The sequence below is a fragment of the Artibeus jamaicensis genome, unplaced genomic scaffold (genome assembly GCF_021234435.1).
Source record: "Artibeus jamaicensis isolate MK-2021 breed Jamaican fruit bat unplaced genomic scaffold, CSHL_Jam_final scaffold_537, whole genome shotgun sequence".
Taxonomy (NCBI): Eukaryota; Metazoa; Chordata; class Mammalia; order Chiroptera; family Phyllostomidae; genus Artibeus; species Artibeus jamaicensis.
The window spans coordinates 42,926,557-42,947,710 of NW_026522047.1; the positions used below are offsets into that span (position 1 = coordinate 42,926,557).

General features: G+C 56.8%; 1 protein-coding gene and 1 pseudogene across 3 annotated transcripts; one reads left to right on the plus strand and one right to left on the minus strand.

Annotated features, from left to right (window-relative positions):
* Positions 1 to 1,495: 1,495 nt before the first annotated feature.
* On the plus strand, positions 1,496 to 14,981 carry NRTN (neurturin). 3 transcript variants are annotated; one of them, XM_037165310.2, is made up of 5 exons: positions 1,496 to 1,920; positions 4,566 to 4,631; positions 6,451 to 6,598; positions 11,458 to 11,633; positions 14,416 to 14,981. In XM_037165310.2, exons 4-5 carry the CDS (start codon positions 11,465 to 11,467, stop codon positions 14,838 to 14,840), a joined length of 594 nt encoding a protein of 197 aa, XP_037021205.1. In that variant the 5' UTR covers positions 1,496 to 1,920; positions 4,566 to 4,631; positions 6,451 to 6,598; positions 11,458 to 11,464; the 3' UTR covers positions 14,841 to 14,981. The 3 variants fall into 3 exon arrangements, with proteins under 3 accessions (XP_037021205.1, XP_037021206.1, XP_037021203.1); XM_037165311.2 differs by lacking the exon at positions 4,566 to 4,631; XM_037165308.2 differs by lacking the exons at positions 4,566 to 4,631; positions 6,451 to 6,598.
* On the minus strand, positions 14,848 to 21,129 carry LOC128626353 (3-galactosyl-N-acetylglucosaminide 4-alpha-L-fucosyltransferase FUT3-like; annotated as a pseudogene).
* Between the last annotated feature and the right edge of the window lie 25 nt (positions 21,130 to 21,154).

Genomic DNA, 21,154 nt, shown 5'->3' on the forward strand with positions numbered 1-21,154 from the left:
GGGAGACTGAGGCATGGAGAGCTGAAGTACCCGCCCAAAGCCACACAGCGCAGACTCCTGTTCTTTCCAACCTGGACTGGGACCTGGCAGCCACGGCTCCACTACTACTCTGACCCCAAGTCACACTGCCACTTACATCCCACTTGCACGTGCACCGCACGGTGCGCACATGGTGTGCGCACACCCAATCGGCTCAAATTCTCAGGAGCTTGTGTACAGCAGGGTGCGGGTCCCTGAGTGGCCTCCATCACTGTGTACATGCAAGTTGTATGGGCCTGATGGGTGTATGTATGTTGCAGGTGGGGAGTGGGGTCTTACGAGAGCCTAATGTTCTTAACCGCAAGATGCTGGAATTAGAGGAATGCTGGTGGCCTGGGCCAGAGTGAGAAGACCCCAAGAAATCAGACAGCGGGAGTGAGAAATCTGGGCACCAGGCCCCAAGAACACTGGCACCGGCCTAGACGGTGCAGGGAGGAGCTTGAGTGCGGGAGCCAGAGGGCGGGGCTGCAGGGAGGTGTTTCTCCAGAACTAGGCCGGGGTGGGGCGGAGCCAACGTGGTGCCAGCCCCGCCCACCCTGCCCCTCCATCCCCTCCCTCTAGTCCTCTGAGGCCGCCAGGGGGCGCTTTGGGAACGCAAAGCCGTCGGGGAGGGGACCCAGTGGGTTTGGGCTCATTGGTTGTTGGGGAGCAGCGCTGGATCTTGGTGCCCAGAAGAGCGCCGTCGGGAGCCATGCGTGGGAAAGAGATCCCCCGCAGGGCTCTGGGGCAAGACTGGAAGGAACCTCCACTTGATGAGGGCTCCGTGGACAGCAGTAGCCAGTCTTAGGGTATCACCGTCTTAGGGAAAAAACACTGGATCTTAGTTCTCTGGAATGGCTTTTTTCAGGAGGGGCTTGTCGTTTTCTGGAAAGACGACCTGGAGCGGGACTAGGGGACCATACAATCCTTACTGGGGTGGGAGGAATACTGTGACTCTTAATTATCCAGAGAGGGATCTGGGGAGGGGGCGTCTTGGAGCCCGGGATTTACTGAAGATGCACCGTCGGGTCACTAGCGTGGGGAATGGGAAACAGCTAATTGAAGGGTGCGCTGATCAGAGGATTCCCTTCAGAGGCTTCCTTGGTGAGGGTACTTCTTAGAGCCTTGCTTTCCGAAAGGGGACCAGGAAGGACCCGGGAGCCTGACTGTAAGGCCAGATCCTCGTATAGTTGGGGGGAGGGAAAACTGAGAGCCACGGGCATTGGCGTCGGGGCACAGTGGCTCTTATCCCAGGAGGGGCTCTTGGGGAGAAGGTGCCTTGGGATCCGCTTTCCAACAGGAGTGCTGCAGAGCTCTCCAGGGCCCGGATAGATCGCCGTCTAGGGTGGCGCTGTGGCCCCAGACCCCTGCCACCTGCGCTCCTCCGGCCCCATCCGATGGGGGCGGGGCGAAAGCTGCTCTTGTCCCGGGAAACCCGAGCCACCGCCCTTGGCCCCGCCCCCGGCCCCGCCTCCGGCCCCCGCGCCGGCCGAGCGGTCCGCGGCGGAGGCGGCAGGAGAGCGCGCCTTGGAGCGGCTCAGAGTGCCCGGGCCCCTTGCTCTGCCGCCTCGGAGCCTCGGAGCCCCGCGCTGCGCCCCGAGGTCTCCCGTGCCGTCCGTGCGCCTCCCGCGCCCTTCAAGCCGCAGACCGTCCAGGGCATCCTCCAGCCCCAGCCCCAGCGGGACCGGGATGGCCGCAGCCCGCGGCTGAGCTAGCCCGGGGGTGCCCCATGGGCCGGCCCGCGCCGCGCCCCCTCCGCGGCCGCCCCCTCAGGCCCGGGCCCCCCCAGGCGCCACGGGCCCAGGCGGCCCGAATGGCGATCGCGGCGGCAGGGGCAGGGGCTGGGGCCGGCGCGGGTGGCAGGCGCGGCCACCACTGACGGGTAGTCCGGCACCCCAGCAGGTAAGCAGGGGCAAGCGAGGGGCCCACAAGGGACCGAGGTGAGGGGAGGTCCGACCCCATGTATGGCAGTATGGGGGGCTCTTAGAGACTCGTAGTAGACCAGTACCTTCCCTGCGGGAGCCCAGAACCCGCATGTGTATGAGGGTGGGGTCAAGGGGCAACAGGTCGGCGCTCGGCGGAGGGGCGGGGTGGGGAGGGCGACCTTTAACGCCTCTCGGCGGAGTCAGGATCTGGCGGGGAGGGAGTCCCTGTCGGACGGGGCGAGCGCACGTCTGCCTTCCCTGGCCCCCATGTGTGCATCTGAGGAGGAGTGGGAGCGGGGGGCAGCCGGAATCCCCTCCCCAGCCTCTAAGAGGGCGAGCCCTCGTGCCGTTTGGTCTATGAGGGGCCGTGGGGAGCATCCAGATCCTGCATACCCTGGGTAGGGGGCTGCCGTCGCGGCCCAGCTGCGCGCAGAAGTAAACATCTGTCAGTGGCGCGTTCCAGCGGCGTTCCCTGCGCGCCGCCGCCGCCGCCGGGGACACGGTGTCCTCCGGTAAGGGCCCGGCTCTCTTGGCTCCTGGAGCCACTTGTTCAGCCACAAGAGGGCGCGAACACATTTTTTTTGGGGGGGGGGGTATCCTTAAGGGCAAAAGCTGGACTTGAAGGAGAAGTGTCTGTGCCCCTCTTTCTTGCTTTTTAAAAGAGGCATTGTCTTGCTCAGGAGAGTCTCAAAATTCTCCCAGAAGGAGTGGTGTGGGGTTAGGATTTATTATCAAACCTAGGGGGCTGCAGACGGTGCGCAGATTTAGTGTGGGAATGGAGGGAAAATGGCCCCTTCCGGGGGTTGCTGTCATCCCTGTTCCCTCCCCAGGAAGTACCAGCATGTATTGTGGTGGCGTTGGCCCTGCTTAGCGGGCCTGTGGTTACCTGCAAGGCTGGGCCACCAACCCGGATCCAGGGAGCGGGGCCAGGGGCCTGGAAAGGGGCACAGGGGGCTGGACCCCGATTTTCCTCACTCCCGCCTGTCTGCCTGCCCTGCCTTCTCCCTGCCCGACATCCTCTCCATTCCCTGACACTCTTTGTCTGCCTTCAAGTGCCCCAGGCTGAGGAAGCCCCAATGGGGCGTGACTCGTCTAGGCGGATGTCAGTGGAGGGAAGACTCTTGGCTTTGCCAGATTCTCCCCACCCTCAGCCCCTTGCCTTGGGGCCCTTTGGACACCCCTCCCACCTCCCTTCATCCCAGGACTCTGAGGGTCGGGATTTTGAAGCCACTCCTGGGCCTACCAGCCTACCCACAGCAAGCTGCGAGGAGCTGGTTCCGGAGGGTGCAGGGAAGAAAACCAAACATCCCCCCTCTGCAGCTGGGTGTGCAGTGTCTGGAATTCCACTATCAGCGCTTGTCCCTCAAGTTTCAGGCCTCGGTTTTCAGGGAGGGAGCAGAGGATATAAAGAGTCTATGGTAGGAGAAGGAACCAAACAGTTTGTAGCCAGACACAAAGACACAATCAAGAGATTGTTTCAACGATGTTTGTTGGACAGCAGTGGTATGGCTGACTCTGGTGTCAGGGCTCCTGAGCCTTGTCCTTCAAGGGCAACAGACTTAGACCAAGGGTGGAGCCCAGAGTGGGGAACAAAGGCTCTATCTTAGGGTAGAGTGGTCCGGGAAGACTTCCTGGAGGAGGAGCTTTGGAGCTGGGGCTGTGAAGGATGAGTAGGAGTTTTTTTTTTTAACCTCACCAGAGGATATGTGTATTGATTTTAGAGAGAGAGGAAGGGAGGGAGGGAAGGAGAGAAAGAGAGAGAGAGAGAAACATCAACGTGAGAGAGAAACATGATCAGTTGCTTTCCACAAACACCCCAACCGGGGATTCAACCTGCAACCTAAGTGTGTGCCCTAACAAGGAATTGAACCCGCAACCTTTGGGTGTACAGGACAACGCTCCAACCAACTGAGCCACCGGGCCAGGGCAGTAAGAGTTTTCTAAGTGGGAAACAAAGCGCATTCCAGGTGGCACAGGCAGAGATCTAGAAGCAGGAAAGAACAGACTGGTTGGCTGCGGTGAATCCAGGGTGCCTGGGTGAGTATGGGAAGGACAGAATTTTCTGAAAGGTTGGCAGAGGGGCTGGGGCACACTACTGGGGATTGGGGCTGGAAACATGGGGGAGAGAGGACTAGGTCTTTATGCGTGTGGTGTCAGTGGGCCCAGCCATCTTTGCTGAGGGGTTGTGATTCCTCTGCAGATGCATCTCTCCTGGTCTCCCAAGTGGGGGTAGAGGGGCCCAGGGTAGGAAGAAATTAGTAGGTGGCCCCTGCTGGCAGCAGGTAGATCTCACTTCTCAGGTGGGGAAAGCAAGGCCCAGAGAGAGGACACCATTTGTGCCTAAACAGCTCAGTGTGTGGGGACCCGAGGCAACATTTGAACTTGGGGAGATGGAAGAAGTGACTCAGGTCCCCTGGTTCCCAGGAAACTAGTGTTAGGGTTTGAGCTGAGCCTGGGGCCTGTGCCTCAGTTTCCCTTCCCGTCCATTGACCAGCTTTGTGTGATGTCTTGGCCACTCTCAGAGGGCCCACAACCCTCGTGCCACCTGCCGGGCCCCACAGCAGCTGCTCAGCTGTGCGCCGTGCCAGGCCTCATTAGGCTGATCCTGTTATCCTTCCCCAGGCAGCGCCCTCCTGCCTGTTCCATATGCCTGTGGGGCCAGCCCCAGACCAGCCTGGTGTGGTCAAGGTGAGAATTTTATGGGCCAGTTCAGAAGGCTGGGTTAGAAATGGTGGGTCCTCGGGTCTGAAAAACTCTGGCCCCGAGCCACACACGCATGCACGCACACACGCACACGCACACGCAGCCCAGCCTCCCTGAGAACATGCAGCAGGTGCAGGAAGAGGGCTCCAGGCCCTGGGGCAGAGCGGAGGACCGGCCCTGCAGGCAGGTCACAGGCCCCGTGCCCTCTCCCACCGCATCTCCCTGCACTTCCCTGCCTCTCTTGCTCCAGTCACCCTGGTCACCTTGAACAGTCACAGTCCTGCCTCACAGTAGTCCTCCCTGCCCAGAATGCTCTCCTCAGATCTTCACTTCACGCAAATGCCGCCTCCTCTGAGAAGTACTCCTTGACCCACTCAGCCTCAAAGCTGTTCCTTCCTAGTCACTACTGCTTTACCTTGTTTTATTTTTTTATTTTTGTTTCCCTGTCAACATCTAAATTACCATATTTATTTATTATTTATAATCCATTGCCCTGATTGGACAGTGAGTTGGCAAGGGTGGGTCCAGGTCGGCCTTGCCCATCCGGAGTTCCCTGCCTGGCCCAGCACACAGTAGGGGCGCAGTCAGTGTTTGCTGAGTTAATGTGTTAGGGGCAGAGCCCAGCCTGGCAGACTGGGCTTTCTGCCATCTCTGGCCCTTTATTCACTTGCTGGTTCTGCTCTGCTGTGTGTCTTTGAGGAAACACTTCCCTGAAGCTCAGTCCATTTTTCCCCCAAACAGCAGAGCCTATCATACCCTCACCGCGTCTCCTCTCCCGTCCTCACTGCCCTGTTATCCAGAGCCCAGAGGGTGCGGAGCCATTGACAGAACAAGTCTGGTGTCAGACCCAGGTTCAACCTCAGCTCAACCACTTATTTGAACAAGTCACTCTACCTCGCCAAGCCTCAGTTACTCTTTGTGGAAAATGGGGCTAGTAATAATAACATTTTCCAGGGATGGTGGGGAGAATTAAACACAGAAAGCCCTTAGCACAGTGCTTGGCACTAAATAAATGGAATAGCCAACACTGCCAGGTGTTCATGTTATCGTTGTTAGAGAGGCCATGGTTAAGAATGTGGAGGAATGGGAATTGGGGCCGGGGTTTTAAGGGATGAGTAGGAGTTTGCCCAACGATTTGAATTCAAATCCCAGGCTGGTCACTTATACTCTGACGTGAGGAAGTCACTTCACTTCTTTGGGCCTCAGTTTTTCCATCTACAAAACGGGAATAAAATAGTCCATACCTTGCTGTGAGTCAGTACATGTAAATTGCTTATACCAGTAGTCTTGTTTGCTAGGGTTACTGTTAGCTGTGATTAATTTACTACTATTATCAAAAAGCAACCAGTACAGTCCCCCAGAAGCCACTCTCTCTCTGTCTGTCCACCCCTCAGCTGCACTTTGGCCATGACAAACCCAGGGCCCCTTAACAGGAGCTCGGGCTGACATTCGATCCTGAGAAGCAGGGGCCAGCGATGGTGCTAGCAGTTGAGCAGCAGACACCGGGGGAAGAAGAGAGGCTATGCTGCCACCTCTGGCCAGGCCTGGAAGGGTCTGGTCTGCCAGGGGTGTCTGTGACTGTGCCCCCTATGAGGCCGTCCCACAGCTGGCCCCAGCCCCTGCACACACAGCATCAGAACCAGCTGTGCTAGCCAGATGTTCCTGGTTTACCCCCAGATGTGTGTTGCCAGCTCAAGACTGCCCTGGCCTCCCCGTCCCCACCATGGGTGGGGCTGGGCCCTGGGGCTCTCCAAGGGAGGGGACACATTTTTGTGGGCTGCAGAGTTTGTTTCTTGTTTTGCAGAACCATTGAGTCTTGCCTTGAGAGAGGCCCAAGTCCCACCCGTCATGGGACCTCAGTTTCCCCATCAGTGGACCCCCAGGGGCCATCTCGGGGAGAGCAGACCCAGCTACCAGCCATGGAGTTGTCAGTGCTGACGGGGGAAACAGAGGTACAGGCCTACAAGCACGTGTGTCCGAGGGCTGGGCCCAGCCATCGCCATCGGCCTGGTCTGCAGAACTTCACTGAATTAAATGGGCCTCCAAATGAGGGAGGGCTACTGGGCAGTCTGTTGTACAGATGGGAAAACTGAGACTCCGAGAGGAAGAGGAGCATGTTACCCAGCCAGGAAGGGGCAGGGCAGGGACCCAGACTCAGCTGTCAGGAGCCCATGTGCCGCAGTCAGTGCTCACAGACACACACCTTCCTTGGGTGTGCAGGCCACCCCCACGTCTGCCCGTGTGGCTCCACAGCCCGGCTCGCTCTGCTGCAGGCTGTGATGGCAGCCCTATTAGCCACCCCACTGAGCCTTCCCAGGTCCTTCGGGCATTCCCAGAGTGCTGGGTGGCCCCCCTGGGACACTTTTTGAAGATGGGGAAATTGAGTTATGGGAGGACCAGGGATTGTCCAGGAGTGAGGGGGAAAGGAAGGAGAGGAGAGCTCGTGGAGGGAGGTACCAAAAGCGTGGAGACTGGGGAGCTGCAGCCAACTCATGCCTCTGTGAACAGAATTATTGCAATAGCCCAGCCCAGGCTGCCCCTCCAGAAACTCCTACCCCAGAAAAGACAGGCATGGACGTAGACACTATGCTGCAGGGCCGGGCAAGAGGGAGGGACCTGTGGCAAGGGTGCCAAGATGGGGAGCAGGGAAGTCTTCCTGGAGAAGGGGCTTTAGGACGTAGGGCTTTGAAGGATGCGTAGGAGTTTGCCCAGTGACGACAAGCCCCAATTCCAGGCCTCCCCAGACTGAAGGGGTAAGTAGATTGAGGCAGAGGTCACCTCTCATCCTTCCTGTCCCTGGAAACAAGCATGAAGCTGGTACCTCCCTGAGGCCAGGAGCTCTGCAGTACAGAGGCTCTTCACCCTGGGAACAAGTATGCCTGGTGGATGTCCCTGGGAAGCTTTGTGGACAGGTGGAGCCCCAGGGTGTTGCCTGGACACCAGGATAATGAGCATCATTTCCTGGCACCACCAAGGAAGCTGCCAGAAACACCCACACACCTTCACCCTGAATGCCTGCTCCTTGGATGATTGGAAGGACCTACCTGGTTGACTGACTTTGGGCTACTTACCACTGCTCCTCTCTGAGTCTCAGATTCCCCTCCCACCCCACCCCAGCCCTGGGGGTACTGTGGCCTTCGGCTAGAGATGGAGGTCTAGCCTCAACCCCTCTTGCAATTCAGATTGGCCTGCTCCCTAAGTAGGAAGGTTGCTCCCATCCCCCTACAGTGAGGACTCTCCAGGGTCTGGACGTTGCCTTAGGGCTTGGAAGGGAACTGGCCGGTCCCCATCAGGGCAGTGTGGGTGGCACCTGAGATGCCAGCAGGTGTGAAACCTGGCTGGGTTCCAGGGGCTGGGGCAGGGCAATTCTCTCCTGGGTCATTCTGCCTCCTCCACTCCCACAGGCCTCACCCTCAGCCCACCGTGAGGGTGTGCACGTACATGTGCCCCCGCATGCATGAGCACGTAGCCAGAATGCAGACTCACACTACTGTGTGAGCATGGTACTGTTTAAGTGTGATCATGTTTGAGTATAATGTAAAGTGCCCAAGTGTGGAAGTGCATGAGTGTGAAACACAGTAGCTTGTGCACATGGTGGTGTGCGAGTGCTGTAATGCATGAGTCTAAAAATACCCGAGTGTGTGAGTGTGAAAGAGTTTGTATGGTAATGCTCCCATGTGTTTCTGATCATGTTTGAGTATGTGAGTGTGAAAACATGTGTGTGATTGTGCGCACGTGTGCGTGATGTTAGATGATTAATGCTGAAAATATCCAAGTATGTGATAATGTTTGAGTAGGAGTGTGAAAACACCCTAGTGTGTATGATTGTGTTTGTGTGTGTGAGAACTCCCAAATATGTATGTGATAGTGCTGAGGTGTGTGAATGTGAGGGCTTCAATGTATGTAAAAATGTCCAAGTGCATGATTGTATGAAAACATGAGTGTGTGAATGGGATATTGTTTGACAGTGTAAAAACACCCAACACCCATGTGTGAGTGGGACACAGTGTGTGCAAGAATGACAATGCTGGGTGTGAATAAGTGTGAGCCCCAATGCACCTCCCCGAGTCTGGAGGCCTCCATTGCACAGGCACACCTGGGCCCTCGCCGTGCCCTCCGCCACACCCACGGCGCCCTCTCAGGGTCAGGCCTGTGCCAGAGACAAACCAGTTGGGTGACCCCCTTACAGAAAGGCCCATTGTTAATAGATGCTTATCAGCCGGCATGCTGGGCCCCCTCCACGGTCAGCCCCCCTGCCTTCCTGTGCCCCATCAGAGCTCTGGTGGGGTCTACTGCTTCAAGGCCACTGGGGGAGGGGCCGGGAGGAAGTCCTCTGGCCAGGCCATCTCTTGGCTCTTGTCTCACCCCCTCTCTCAGTCCCCTCTTAAGGCCTTAGGAGAGTCAGGACCACAGCCTGGTGCCGTGCAGGGGCCTGGCTCCAGCAGGGAAGCTGAAGCACGCGGCTCCAAGGTTTGGGTGTGAGAACGAGCGGGGTGTTGGGACCAAGAGAAAGCCAGATTCACCCACGGTCTTGAGCCTGGGTGGGTTTCCCTGCCATCTCCCCCTACTAGGGATTGCAGCCACCAGAGTTCCAATCTCAGCTCTGTGACCTTGGGTAAGTCATGTTACTATTCTAGGCCTCAGTTTCCCCATCCGTGAAATGGGATGAAGATTTTTGTGTGGTTGAAATGACTTAATATGCACTGTTTATAGAACAAGATCTGTCATATAGTAGGTGCTCATTAAGAATAAAGGGGATTTCCCTGACTGGTGTGACTCAGTTGGTTGGGCATCTTTCCTCAAAGCAAAAGGTCACTACTTTGATTCCCAAATAAATAAATAAAGGGGGTGCCCTGGCTGGGCAGGTCACTTGGTTAGTGTTGTCCCAATACACCACGGTTGCGGGTTCCATCCTTGGTCAGGGCACATACAAAAATTGACCAATGAATGCATAAAGAAGTGGAACAACAAATCAATGTTGCTCTCTCTCAAATCAATAAATAAAAAAATTTTAAAAAGGAGGGGTGGCTTTGGGCACCTGACAAATGGCTGACCTCTGCTTGCTGCACAACCTTGAGAATGAAATATTCTCCCAACAGCCCACGGGGCCCCACACAGCCTGCCCTGTCACCTCCCCTCCCTCACTCAGCTCCAGTCACAGGGGCCGCCTCCCTGTTCCTTCAATAAGCTGGGCCTGGTCCTGCCCCCAGGCCTTTGCAAGTGCTGTGCCCTCAGATATCCAGTCTGGCCAGGGTTTGTTTACATGCCCCCATGTCTGGGAGCTCACTCTCTACAACCGCCACCAACAGCAATGAGAATTGTGCTACCACATAGTGGCAAGTCCTTGGAGTGACTCCATAGCCTCTGCTTCAAAGCACAGCCCAGCCCAGTCCAGCCCATGTGATGTGCCTGGTGTTAAAGAGCCCGTGTTGGAATCTCAGGTCCTTTTCTAGCCAAATGCCCTTGAACAAGCCCCTTCCTGTTCGTTTTGTGCCTCAGTTTCCTCAGCTGTAAAATGGAGGTAATAGTGCGTCTCTCCTGGGCTGAGCACGGGTCTTGCACAGAGCAGGCACTTCATGAAAACCCACTGGTACTGTCTGCTGGGTGTAGGTCCTGTGCAAGTGCATCCGTGGGATGAGAGCCAGCGCTGCAAAACCACGCACCACTGGGCCTATGCGAATCACACACAAATGAAATGCAAATATCTGCCCTGCACCCGGGCAAGCAGAGGTGCGCCCATGGGGGCGCCCGGCACCCCACGGCCGAGCCCAGTTGCTGACCCGAGTCCAGCCCGGCTTTCAGCTCTCTGTGTAAATGTTTACACCGGGCTTGTCGCCAGGCCCTGCGCAGGCCGGCACCAGGCAGCTGGGTGGGGGAATGTAAACGAGGGCCAGGGGCCGCCAGGCAGCAGGGAGCTGCTCTGACACGGTTGTGGGGGTGCACGAGGGCTATTAAACACTGTGTGCACTAAGCATGACGTTCCCAGGCAGTCACAGCACCCAGTAATGGGTGCTCTAGAAGGGGATGCTCAGGGCCTGGGGTGGGAGGCAGTCAGGGAAGGCTTCCTGGGGGAGGCGCTGGTCCAAGAGGAACCCAAAGGGGAATAGAAGAGGGGAGGGGGAGAATAGTGTTCTGAGTGGAAGGACCAGCTTGTGCAATAGCTTGGAAGTGGGTCCAGAGCAGCTGTGGTTCATTGCAGCCCATTCCTGGGAATCAGTTTACCTGTCTAGAGAGTAAACCCGGGCTCTGAAAGGGGCAAGAAGTCACTTCCAAGGACATTTTAGTTAAGGAACGAAGACTCAATCCCAAGGTTTCTGCCTCCCAGACTATTCAAAGCACCGGGCCTCCTGGCCACCCTTACCCCACAGTGCCCCCTACTGGGAATGCCTTCACTTTTCACTCTTTCCCTAAATGCACTGGGCTCCTGGCTGGATTGGCCAAGCTTGATTCAGCCTCAGTGCCTTTGCACTGGCTGTTTCCCCTGCCTGAGATACCACTCTCTTCTACCTGGCCAGTTGCTACCTTTGTTTAAGTCTCAACTTTCCTCAGCTCTCAGGAAAGCACTCTGGGGCCCCCAGGTGGGGCAGTTCCCCTGATTCCTCTGGCACAGCGCCTGCCCCCTCCTTAGCAGTGCTATTCATAACCATGTTCGGTGGTTCCTTGCTAAATCATGTCTGTTATTATTGATCGTTAAGCAGCAGTGGTTCCAAATCAGAGGCCCCACTGTGTTCCCAGTGCCTCACCCAGTACCCTGTGCCTGTTTGTTGCTTGGCGGACTGAGGCTGTTGGGCTGACCATCCCGTGCCCACAGGCCAAGGATGCAGCGCTGGAAGGCAGCGGCCTTGGCCTCGGTGCTCTGCAGCTCTGTGCTCTCCATCTGGATGTGTCGGGATGGCCTGCTCCTCAACCAACGCCTTGGACCCGCATTAGCCCCGCTGCGCCGGCCACCTCGCACCCTGGATGCCCGGATCGCCCGCCTGGCCCAGTGTAAGCCCCTCTCCTGGTCTTGGGTCAGATACCCCCAACACAGGAACGGCCATACTGGTGGAATTTCAGGCAGTGGAACCAGCCACAGAGGCTTTTTAAAGATGGGGTGGAGGGAGGGTGCAAATCCCCCAAAGGCCTGGAAGGGGGGATGGCTCCTGGAAACTGGGGTCTCTTGGCTCAACTGTCACAAGGAATTAGGCTCTGTCCCTCGGGGGTTGGGGGCCAGATGGAGATTAGACCTAGGAACTCAGCCGGGTGGCCCCCCACAGCACAGTGTGGGGAGGGGGAACTGGACTGGAGGCTCCAGTGACCTGCATGTGTTGAAGGGGGAAGACAGAGAGAGACCTAGAAACAGACAGAGAAGCACAGAGACAGACAGACGCGGGTGGGAGAGACCGATGTGGAAAGGGCAGGGAGGTAGACAAGTGAAACACCCACCTGGGGAATGTGGCCACTTGATCCAACTCCCCACGTGCCTCTGGCACCTGTCCTGTAAAAGTTCTGCGTGGGCCCCGACCTTGTGTGTGCACGCACATGTCCGCACGGTGTGCCCACGTGGGCGGCTGGGATGTAGGTGCAGGCCTGGCGCATACAAGGCGCCTGCGGGTGGCAACCGCACACACACCCACCCCGCCAGACCACACAAACCTTCTTTCTTGTCTTCACAATGCACGGGGGTGGCCTTCAGCATGGACTTCGCTGCCACCTCTACCCCTTGCCCTTGTAGACCACATAGTCCTTTCCAGGACACTGGGTCCCAGAGACCCGGATGAGGGCCCCCAAAGCTAGCGCTCCAGGTTCTGGGGGCAAAGCACCAATGATGGAATCTACTGGGAAGTGTCTCAGCCCATGGGTGGTGGCTGCCAGCCCTGTGTCCTATCCCTGTGCCCAGCTCTGCTGTGGGGAGGGAGTGGCTGCTGATTCCCCCAAGGCCTAATGTTCTAGTCCCTGGGACTAATTCGCTGATGGTGGAATTTCAGGCTTGGGGTGGGGATGGGGTGGGGGAGGGAGCAGATCTCATCTCTTTGTGTTCCAGACCCTGTGCACATGGCCAGGCCTGCTGGAGGGATGCAGGGACAGATATACTAAAAGATTATTCACTGTTTATCTGAAATTCAAATTTAACTGGGCATCTGTATTTCATCTGGCAACCTCCCAAATAGTCCTCCAGATGCACACCTTGGGTTGTGCACACTGAATGGGCAACTGTAGGCACCAGAAGTGAGCCAGGCTCAAACCTAAATCCAGAGCAGACAGTGCTGGTCATCCCGGTCCTCCTTCTGGGCTGCAAAAACTCAGAAAAGGCTGTTCCGTCGCCCCCCACTTTCCACCCTCCCAGCCACAAACACGGCAGGGACTCGGCAAGCTCTGCAAGCAGACTGAGCAGAGGGAGACAGGCACAGCCGGGCTGTCACATACCTGAAGCTACACAAGGACAGTGGCAGAGCTAGGCTCAGAACGGGGGCTTGTCTGTTTTTTGAGATCCCCTGTGGAAACAGACACCCCCAGAGCGACAGTCCCTCCCCCTCAGGCTCCCCTTTTACTTGTTTTGACAACCAGGTGTGCTAGCCTTGAGGGCAGGTGGGGGCTTCAGCCCTCAGGATTTCTTCTCCCAACCAGAAGCGGGACTGCAACCTGTCAGGGGCTGGGAGCCTCCCAACAGCCATTCCAACGCCTGCGCTTCTCTCCTGGGGCTGTGGAATCTAACAGTTTCTCGAATAAAGTTATTTCCTCAAACATAGTTCTGTTATAACAATGAGATGCCTTAGGAACTTAACTCTTCTTTATGTCAATTAGCCTTTGGTAAAACTGGTTTCATTCTTTGTTTCGCCGCAGCTCCAATAACCTACCGATGATGTACAGTAAGGACTTACTGTACTGGGGCAGGGCCAGTCTCTTGGGAAATAAATTTAGGCTACAGGACCCTGAGATTCTGTGAGCCTGGGCACCTCCTGGCAGCCATGGGAGAAGAGGGCTGAACTTGGGCCAAACTTGGGCAACTTGATAGAGGCAGGAAGAATGCTATCTGAGTTTGTGTCTCTCCCTGCCACCTGCTGGTAGTAGAGCCTTGGGTATGTGTGCTCTTTTGGGTGCCCAGTTTTCTTATCTGACACGAGAGTAGCCCTGACAACAGCTGCTGCCACTCCATGTCCTGGGGTCCACACACAGGCCTCAGTGCCTGCTGCTCCTCTGTGTTCTGAGAAGCCCAAACACCTCAATTTGGGTTTCCGGATGGGGGAACTGAGTCCCACTGCACAGTGGAGCAGTAGGGACAGGATGGGTTGTGAGCAGCCCAGGGGCTCAGAAAAGAGGTGGGGACTTTGGGTGGGGGACCCCAGAGAGTGAAGCAGAGACCCATACAGTTCAACTAAAGGGTGAGGGGTTGGGATGGGGGAAGCAGCACTGCAGCACTGGTCAGACAGGGTGCAGCCCAGCATAAGGATGGGATCCACAGACAGTTTTGAGGGTGGGGTGCCTAGAGTAGTTGAGACACCCAGATCAGCGCAGCTCAGGTGGGGCAGGCTGGAAAATGGTCCAGGGCACCCAAGAAGGATTAGCCAGGCTCTGAGCAGCTCAGCATAGGAGCAACGTCCAGAAAGGTGTTGGTAGCCTTGGGGAACCAAGCGTGGGGGTCTGGATATGCATCCCTCCAACACTGCCCAGGGAGATGCGCTGGCGCCCCAGCATCCCCTCAAGGGTCATTTTTTGCAGAACATCGAGGGGAGGAGGCTCCCTCCCGCCACCCGCTGACCCCCAACACCTTCTCTCCCTCCCCTCGCAGACCGTGCACTGTTGCAGGGAGCCCCGGATGCGGTGGACCTGCGCAAGCTGACGCCGTGGGCAGGGCGGCCCCCGAGTCCCCATCGCCGAGCGGGACCCCGGCGGCGGCGCGCGCGTGCGCGGTCGGGGACGCGGCCGTGTGGGCTGCGCGAGCTCGAGGTGCGCGTGAGCGAGTTGGGCCTGGGCTACGCGTCGGACGAGACGGTGCTCTTCCGCTACTGCGCAGGCGCGTGCGAAGCGGCCGCGCGCGTCTACGACCTGGGCCTGCGGCGCCTCCGCCAGCGGCGGCGCGTGCGGCGGGAGAGGGTTCGCGCGCAGCCCTGCTGCCGCCCGACGGCCTACGAGGACGAAGTGTCCTTCCTGGACGCGCACAGCCGCTATCACACGGTGCACGAGCTGTCGGCGCGCGAGTGCGCCTGCGTGTGACCCTACCTCACCGGTCCCGGCCGGACGGCACCCACGGCCGCGCCCGGCAAACCCCGCGACAGACGGCCCAGGCGCTGAAGATGCCGTCGAGGCCTCGGGACTCTCGCGATACCTGTACAGAGATAAAGTGTGGAAAACGGAGCCGGGTCTTGATTGTGCGCGCCAGGGCGTCCGCCCCTCGGAGGGGGAGGGCGCGTGGGAGAGCAGCGCCATCGCCACTGGGAGGAAGGGGGCGGGGGCGGGTATCACCGGCAGGGTGGCGGGGAGATCCCCTTTGCTTGGTGGGGAAAGGAAATATTCAAAGCAGGTTCTCAAGGTAGAAGCAGGGAAATAGGGTGAATCGGGGCCCTGTCGTCCGGGATCGTCCCTCGCACCTCCCTGCAGGTCTCTGTTCCTCCCCAGCGTGTCCCATCGCAGCAAGATGTGTTTCTGGGGGAATCACTGTGTCGATGAGACGGGTCCAGCCGGGCCCAGCCTCCCCAGGGTGTCCCCCCAACACTCCCACACAGTCTGCGCTTCCGGGGAGGGAAGGGGGAGAATGGAGGCTGGTAAGGAGGCGGAGGCGCTCTGCAGAAGAGACGGAGGTCGGGGTGGACCCGAGCGTCCCTCACCTGACGAGAATCCTCATGCCGGGTCAGTCCCCACGACAGCGACCTCGAAGACGCTAATTTCCCTTACTAGCTAAAAATATTTGTGCGTTGTCCATCTCCCTGTGGGGATACGTCTGGGGAGGACGCCAGCCCCGTCCAGCCCCAAACCGGCGCCTGCTGGGGCAGAGCCGGCCCCAAGGGATCTAGGTCCTGGCCCATAAAAACCCTGCCCGAAGCTGGAGGGGGGATTTATGGCCAGCCCCTGCAGAGGACGGAAAAAGCGCTGGGAGGGGCTTATATTTGCCCGCGGTGTCACCTTGATGCTTGACAGGCCCACGAAGGGCGCAGCGTGTTGAGTTCCCAGAGCACAGGGAGGGATCAGGGATTCTCCGGGCCTGAAAAGGGGCGGGTGAGGGGGTGGGCGCTTCGAGCTGAGCTCACAGCGGTCATCTAAAAGACTAGAGGGCTTGGACCCTTTCTCTCCAGCCCCTCAGACTGGGGGCTCCCAAAGGAACACCCCCTTCTTTACTCTTTCCCTAGACTGGCCCCATTCCCTCTTTCCCACACATCTGAGTTCAAGACCACCTTCTAACCACCACATCCTTTCCAGACCCAAGCCGGGTCTAGAAGCAGGAGGGCTCCAATCAGAAGCTGTCCCGAAGCTGTCCCCAAGGAGGATCACATAGCCAGGCAGAAATGCTCCCCAGCTCCTTGCTCCCCAGGGCCCAAGTTGTAGCTAGAGAAACTCGAGGCAGCTAACAAGCAGGACTTACATGGAACTCCAAGAGCATGGCTTGGCAGCCAGGCCCCAGCCAGTGGGTGGTCTGCTTGGAAGACAGTTTCAGGATGGAGGCTGGCTGGGGCCCCTGCCTGCCCCCGCAGTATTCTGTCTCTGAGGTTTGGGGCGGTGGATTCCTCCACTGTTTGGGTTGACTCATCCCGGTGTGGTAAAGAGGCTGGAGTCCCCAGACAGCGCAGAAGCTGAGCCTCAGTTTCCGCATCCTAGAGGGCCCTGACCCTTAACGAGGGCCATTGCTGAGCTTGGGACATACAGTGGAAAAATTGGCCTTGGAGCCTGCATTTGTACTCCCTGAAGCTTGGCTTCTACTGCGTGTGTGTGTGTGTGTGTGTGTGTGTGTGTGTGTGTGTACCCCCCCGCCCCCGGCCTCCTGGGACCTTAACCTCCCTGTCTTCCACCCAGATCCAGCATCCCAACCACAGAGCTCTGGCTTAGCCCGCTAAATAATTGAAATGTAAACAGGGCGCCCCACAGACCCCTGGGGTGGGGGTTCTCGGCTCAGGTCTCTCTCTCTCTCTCTCTCACACACACACACACACACACACACACACACGGCACAGAGACTGCCACCCACATGGACTTAACAGAATCACACCCAGGCCCACAGCCCACATGCTTACACATTCAGTTGTTATTCACATTGGGAACTGCACACTCACAGAGGGGCACCCTAAGAGTCACCACTCATTCATAAAAAAAGGACACAGGTTGCGAATTCCGTCACACACAGCCTCGCACACCCTCACTGATGGTCATGCTCCTAGCCCTGCATGATCATAGCACACACAGCGTCACACTCCCTCCCCCTTGACTTCCTTCGAGGGGTGGTCCCAGCCCTTGTGCCAGCCTTGCCTCATGTTGACCCCAAGACAGCCTGGCCCCCACTTTCCAGTCCCTCTGGGACTTACTTTCCCCACCCTGCCTGATGGGCTTGATCTTAACAGGTTTTCTACCTCTTGACATTTGTGGCCAGACTATTCTGGGCTTGGGGGGCCATGAAGCCTTTGGAGCGGCATTCCTGACCCCCTACCCACTCGATACTATCAGTCCACTCTAAGTCTGGACATTGCCGAGTGTCCCCTGGAGGGCAGAGTTGCCCTGGAGTGAGAACCTCTGTTCTAGAATAAAGTTGGACACATCCGTTTTCGTTGGAGCATTTCATCTGGAAGACGGTGCCAACATTGCCTTCTTGCCTGCCCCGCAGGCAGTTATAGCAGCAGTAATAACCTCAAGCAGATCCAGCAGGGCCGTCACTAGTGGGAGGGATCTGAGGCCAGGCAGCACATGCCTTGGTGGGTGAGGTCCCCAGCACCCTGTATCCCCAGCCGGTGAGACCCCCTCCCCCGGCACCCTGGCCCCAGCAAGTGAGGTCCCTGGCAGGTGAGGTTCCTGAAAGCAGAAGTGGCTGGCAGGTGAGGAGGCCCCAGGCTGGCTGGCCCGTGTGAACCAGGAGGTCATGATGGTCACTGTGTGTGGCTGGACTCCTGGTGCGGCCTCTAGCAAGCCTTGCAAAACATCAGGTCCCAGTGGAAAGATGGAGGCTGCAGTGTCTCCTGCCAGCGGAAGTAACTCAGGTAGTGGGTATGGTCTTTGCCCACCACTAGCAGATACCTGGCCAGCTCCTTGGGGCTCTGGAAGCCGTCAGGTGGATGAAGGTATTGGGGGCAGGAATTGTTGCTGCTCCTGCTGGGGCTCAACACCATGGTTGTGGTCCAGGCCTGCAGGGCATTCATTCTTCCACGGCTTCTCCGTGATGCAGTTGGGGTGTAAGTTGTCAAAAGCCATGTAAAACTTGTACTGGAACAGCCACTCGGTCATGACCGCTGGGGCAGTGGCTCGTGGAACCCCTGTACACGTCCACTCTGAGGTGAACCTAAAGCATCTAGTCAGATCCTTCCTCCAGTTGGACACTATCCGGCCACCAGCTCACTCTTGGCTGAGTGGTTGACCGGTGCGCCAGCCAGCTGACCGGGCCACGGCTCAAACCAGCCCTACCGCGTGATGCCCGAGTCTGTGTGATAGAATACAGTGAGAGTGAAGTGCCCATAAAGGACCTTCAGTGGTGGACCGTGGCCGGGCAGGTCCAGGTTGAACCAGACCCAGTGCTGGCTGGGCGGCTGGGGGAAGGTTGAAGCTGTGGTTGGTAGCTGACTTCTCAGGGATGCACGGGGGCTGCACCCACCTGAAGGTACATGCAGCGGTTGGCGGCCACAGCTGGCAGTCCGCTGGGCTGGGCCACAGCTCTGGGCAGTGGGATGGAGGTACAGGATGTTGAGTGTCCACGTCCACAGCAGAAGTAGCAGGGGCAGGCGGGCGGGGGCCCAAGGTGGCCTGGCAGGGTCCCTTCAGAGGACATTGACCCAGAGCACCCTTTGGGAGCTGTGATGAAGGAGCTCATTGTCAACCTAGGGGACCACATGGGCTTGTGGGACACATGCAGGTAGGAGAAGAAGCACACGACCAAAAGCAGCTGCAACACCACCCCAAGGAGATAATGACACCAGGGACATTGTGTCTTGCCCAGCCAAGTGGATCGGTGGGTCAGAGCAGCTGGGAGGAGGGAAAGTGGAGACAGCATTATTAATAACAAAAATAATAACCCACGCCCACGGGGCACATATGGGTGACCAAAGTTGATACCTGTGAGTCCTGAGACAGGCACTGGTGTGTTACCCATTTTACAGATGAAAAAACTGAGGCCAAGTGACTCAGAGTGAGGAAATGGCAGAGCTGGAATTCCAACAAAAACAGTGGCCCAAGGCTGCTTTCTCCTAAGCTCTAGGCAACATGACCTCTCCACCTGGGGAGGGGGCCCCAGGGAAAGCGGGGTGTGTCCTGACAGCTGCCAGGTGCCAACTTGACCCTTTCTCAGCTTCCTTAGACTCTTCCCCAGTCTGGGGCAGAAGACAGAGTTAGTTACAAGAGTCTTCCAGGGCCTTGGAATTGAGGCTTAAATCTGGGGCTCTGTCTGGGAGGGGTACAGTAGGATCAGGTTTTGAAGGTTATGTAAGAGCTCACCAGGTCGAGTAGGAGTCAGAGGGATGAATGTTCCTGGCAGAACAAACAGCCAGTGCAAAAGCCCGGAGGTGAAAGGGAGCCTGGCCTGTTTGCAGGGACAGCAAAAAAAGTGCCCAGGGACGCCAGTGTGAACTGGATTTCATGTTTACTTGGTGTTTCACGTTCAATAAGTACTCAAAAAGAGATTCTTTGGGTCTGTGCTGGCTGATTTCCCAAAATTCCCAGTCTTTCCTGTCCCCACCAGTGGTCACAAAGTCCGCCAGACCCCGGGTTCCAACCACTGGAGCAGAAATCTACCTCCTTGGGTGTGCAGCCCTAGAGCTGCCCATTTCACAGATGAGAAAACTGAGGCCCAGAGAGGCCTGTCTCTTGCCTAAACACACACAGCTACAGCCATTATGATCCAGAACCTCAACTCTCCCTTCTCAACGTAACCCCAAAGTTCTCTCCCATTTTGCAGGCGGAGCCCAAATCTGCAGCCCAGCGTGGTCCAGTAGAACTTTCTGCGATCCAGGAACTGTTCTACACCTGCACCGTCCAGCTCACTGGCCACTAGCCTGGCACGGCTCCTGAGCTCTTCACATGTGGCTGTTGTGTCTGAGGAATGGGAGTTGTTACCGCTCGTTCACGGTTAAAAATGGACACTCTCTTCTGTAAATCAAAAACAACTTGAAAATAAAAAGTAAACCCAAACCAAAAACAAGGTCTGGCTCTCAATTTAGTGAATGGAAAACTTTTAAGTACATTTGGAACATCTTGAATGTGCAAATCTGTTTCTTCTGCTCTATGTTTTATGGAAACTAAATACAGATTAAGAATCTACCATGAAAAGTGAGGCTCTGGTCCTGGCTCATGCAGTGGCTCAGCTGGTTAGAGTGCTGGCCTATAGACAGAATGGTTGTGGGCTTGATTCCCAGTTAGGACACAAGCCTAAGTTGAGGGTTCAGCTGATGTTTTTCTCTCTCCTTTCTCCTCTCTCTAAAAGTAATAAGAAAATTGTGTAGCTCAGTGGATTGAGTGTCAGTCTGCTAATCAAAGGGTTGCCGGTTCAATTCCCAGCCAGGGCACATGCCTGGGTTGTGGGCCGGGTCCCCAGTTGGGGATGCACAAGAGGCAGCCACACAGTGGTGTTTCTCTCCCTCTCTTCCTCCCTCCCTCTCTCTCTGGAAATAAATGAGATTTTTTTAACTAATAAGAAAATGTCCTGGGTTGAGGATTAAAGAAAGAAGGGGGTCCCTGTGTTGGGTGCGCTGCCAGAAGCCGTACACCGGATTTCCACAGCTTAAGAAGAAAAAGACAATGAAAATATCTCAACTTTAATATTGACCACATTTTGAAATAATACTAGTTTGGATCTGTTGGGTTGAAGAAAGTATATTATTAAAATAAGTTAATAAAATATACTCTAGATTGCCAAAACTTCATATGAAAATGTGGCTACTAGAAAAACACTAATTATACGTGTGCCTTGTATTGTATCTCTATTGAACAGTGTTCGTTGCTCTAGAATTTTTTTAAAGATTTTATTGCTTTTTAGAGAGAGGGAGGGAAGGAGAAAGAGAGGGAGAGAGACATCGATCGGTTGCCTCCCACACGCCCCCAGCCAGGGACCTGACCCGCAACCCAGTCATGTGTCCTGAACGGGAATCGAACCAGCAGCCTTGCATTTTGCAGACTGATGCTCAATCCACAGAGTCACACCAGCCAGGGCTAGAAGTTTTAAGAAAGGGAAACTAGTGGGATGAAGAGTGATTTACGAGGCACCTCCCCCCCTCCCCGAACGTACCCCCGCCATTAAGTGGCGCACGGCTGTAGTTCAGTCTGACCCTGCGCGGTCCGGTATGGGAGCCACCGGCCGCATGAGGCTGCTGACACCTGCCATGTGGTTAATAACAACAGAGGGACTA

Excerpts from the sequence above, each read along its gene's own strand:
- NRTN (XM_037165310.2), top strand. The coding sequence starts at position 11,465 with ATGCAGCGCTGGAAGGCAGCGGCCTTGGCCTCGGTGCTCTGCAGCTCT. Across the intron at positions 11,634-14,415 it reads GATCGCCCGCCTGGCCCAGT|ACCGTGCACTGTTGCAGGGA; the intron begins GTAAGCCCCTCT and ends CTCCCCTCGCAG.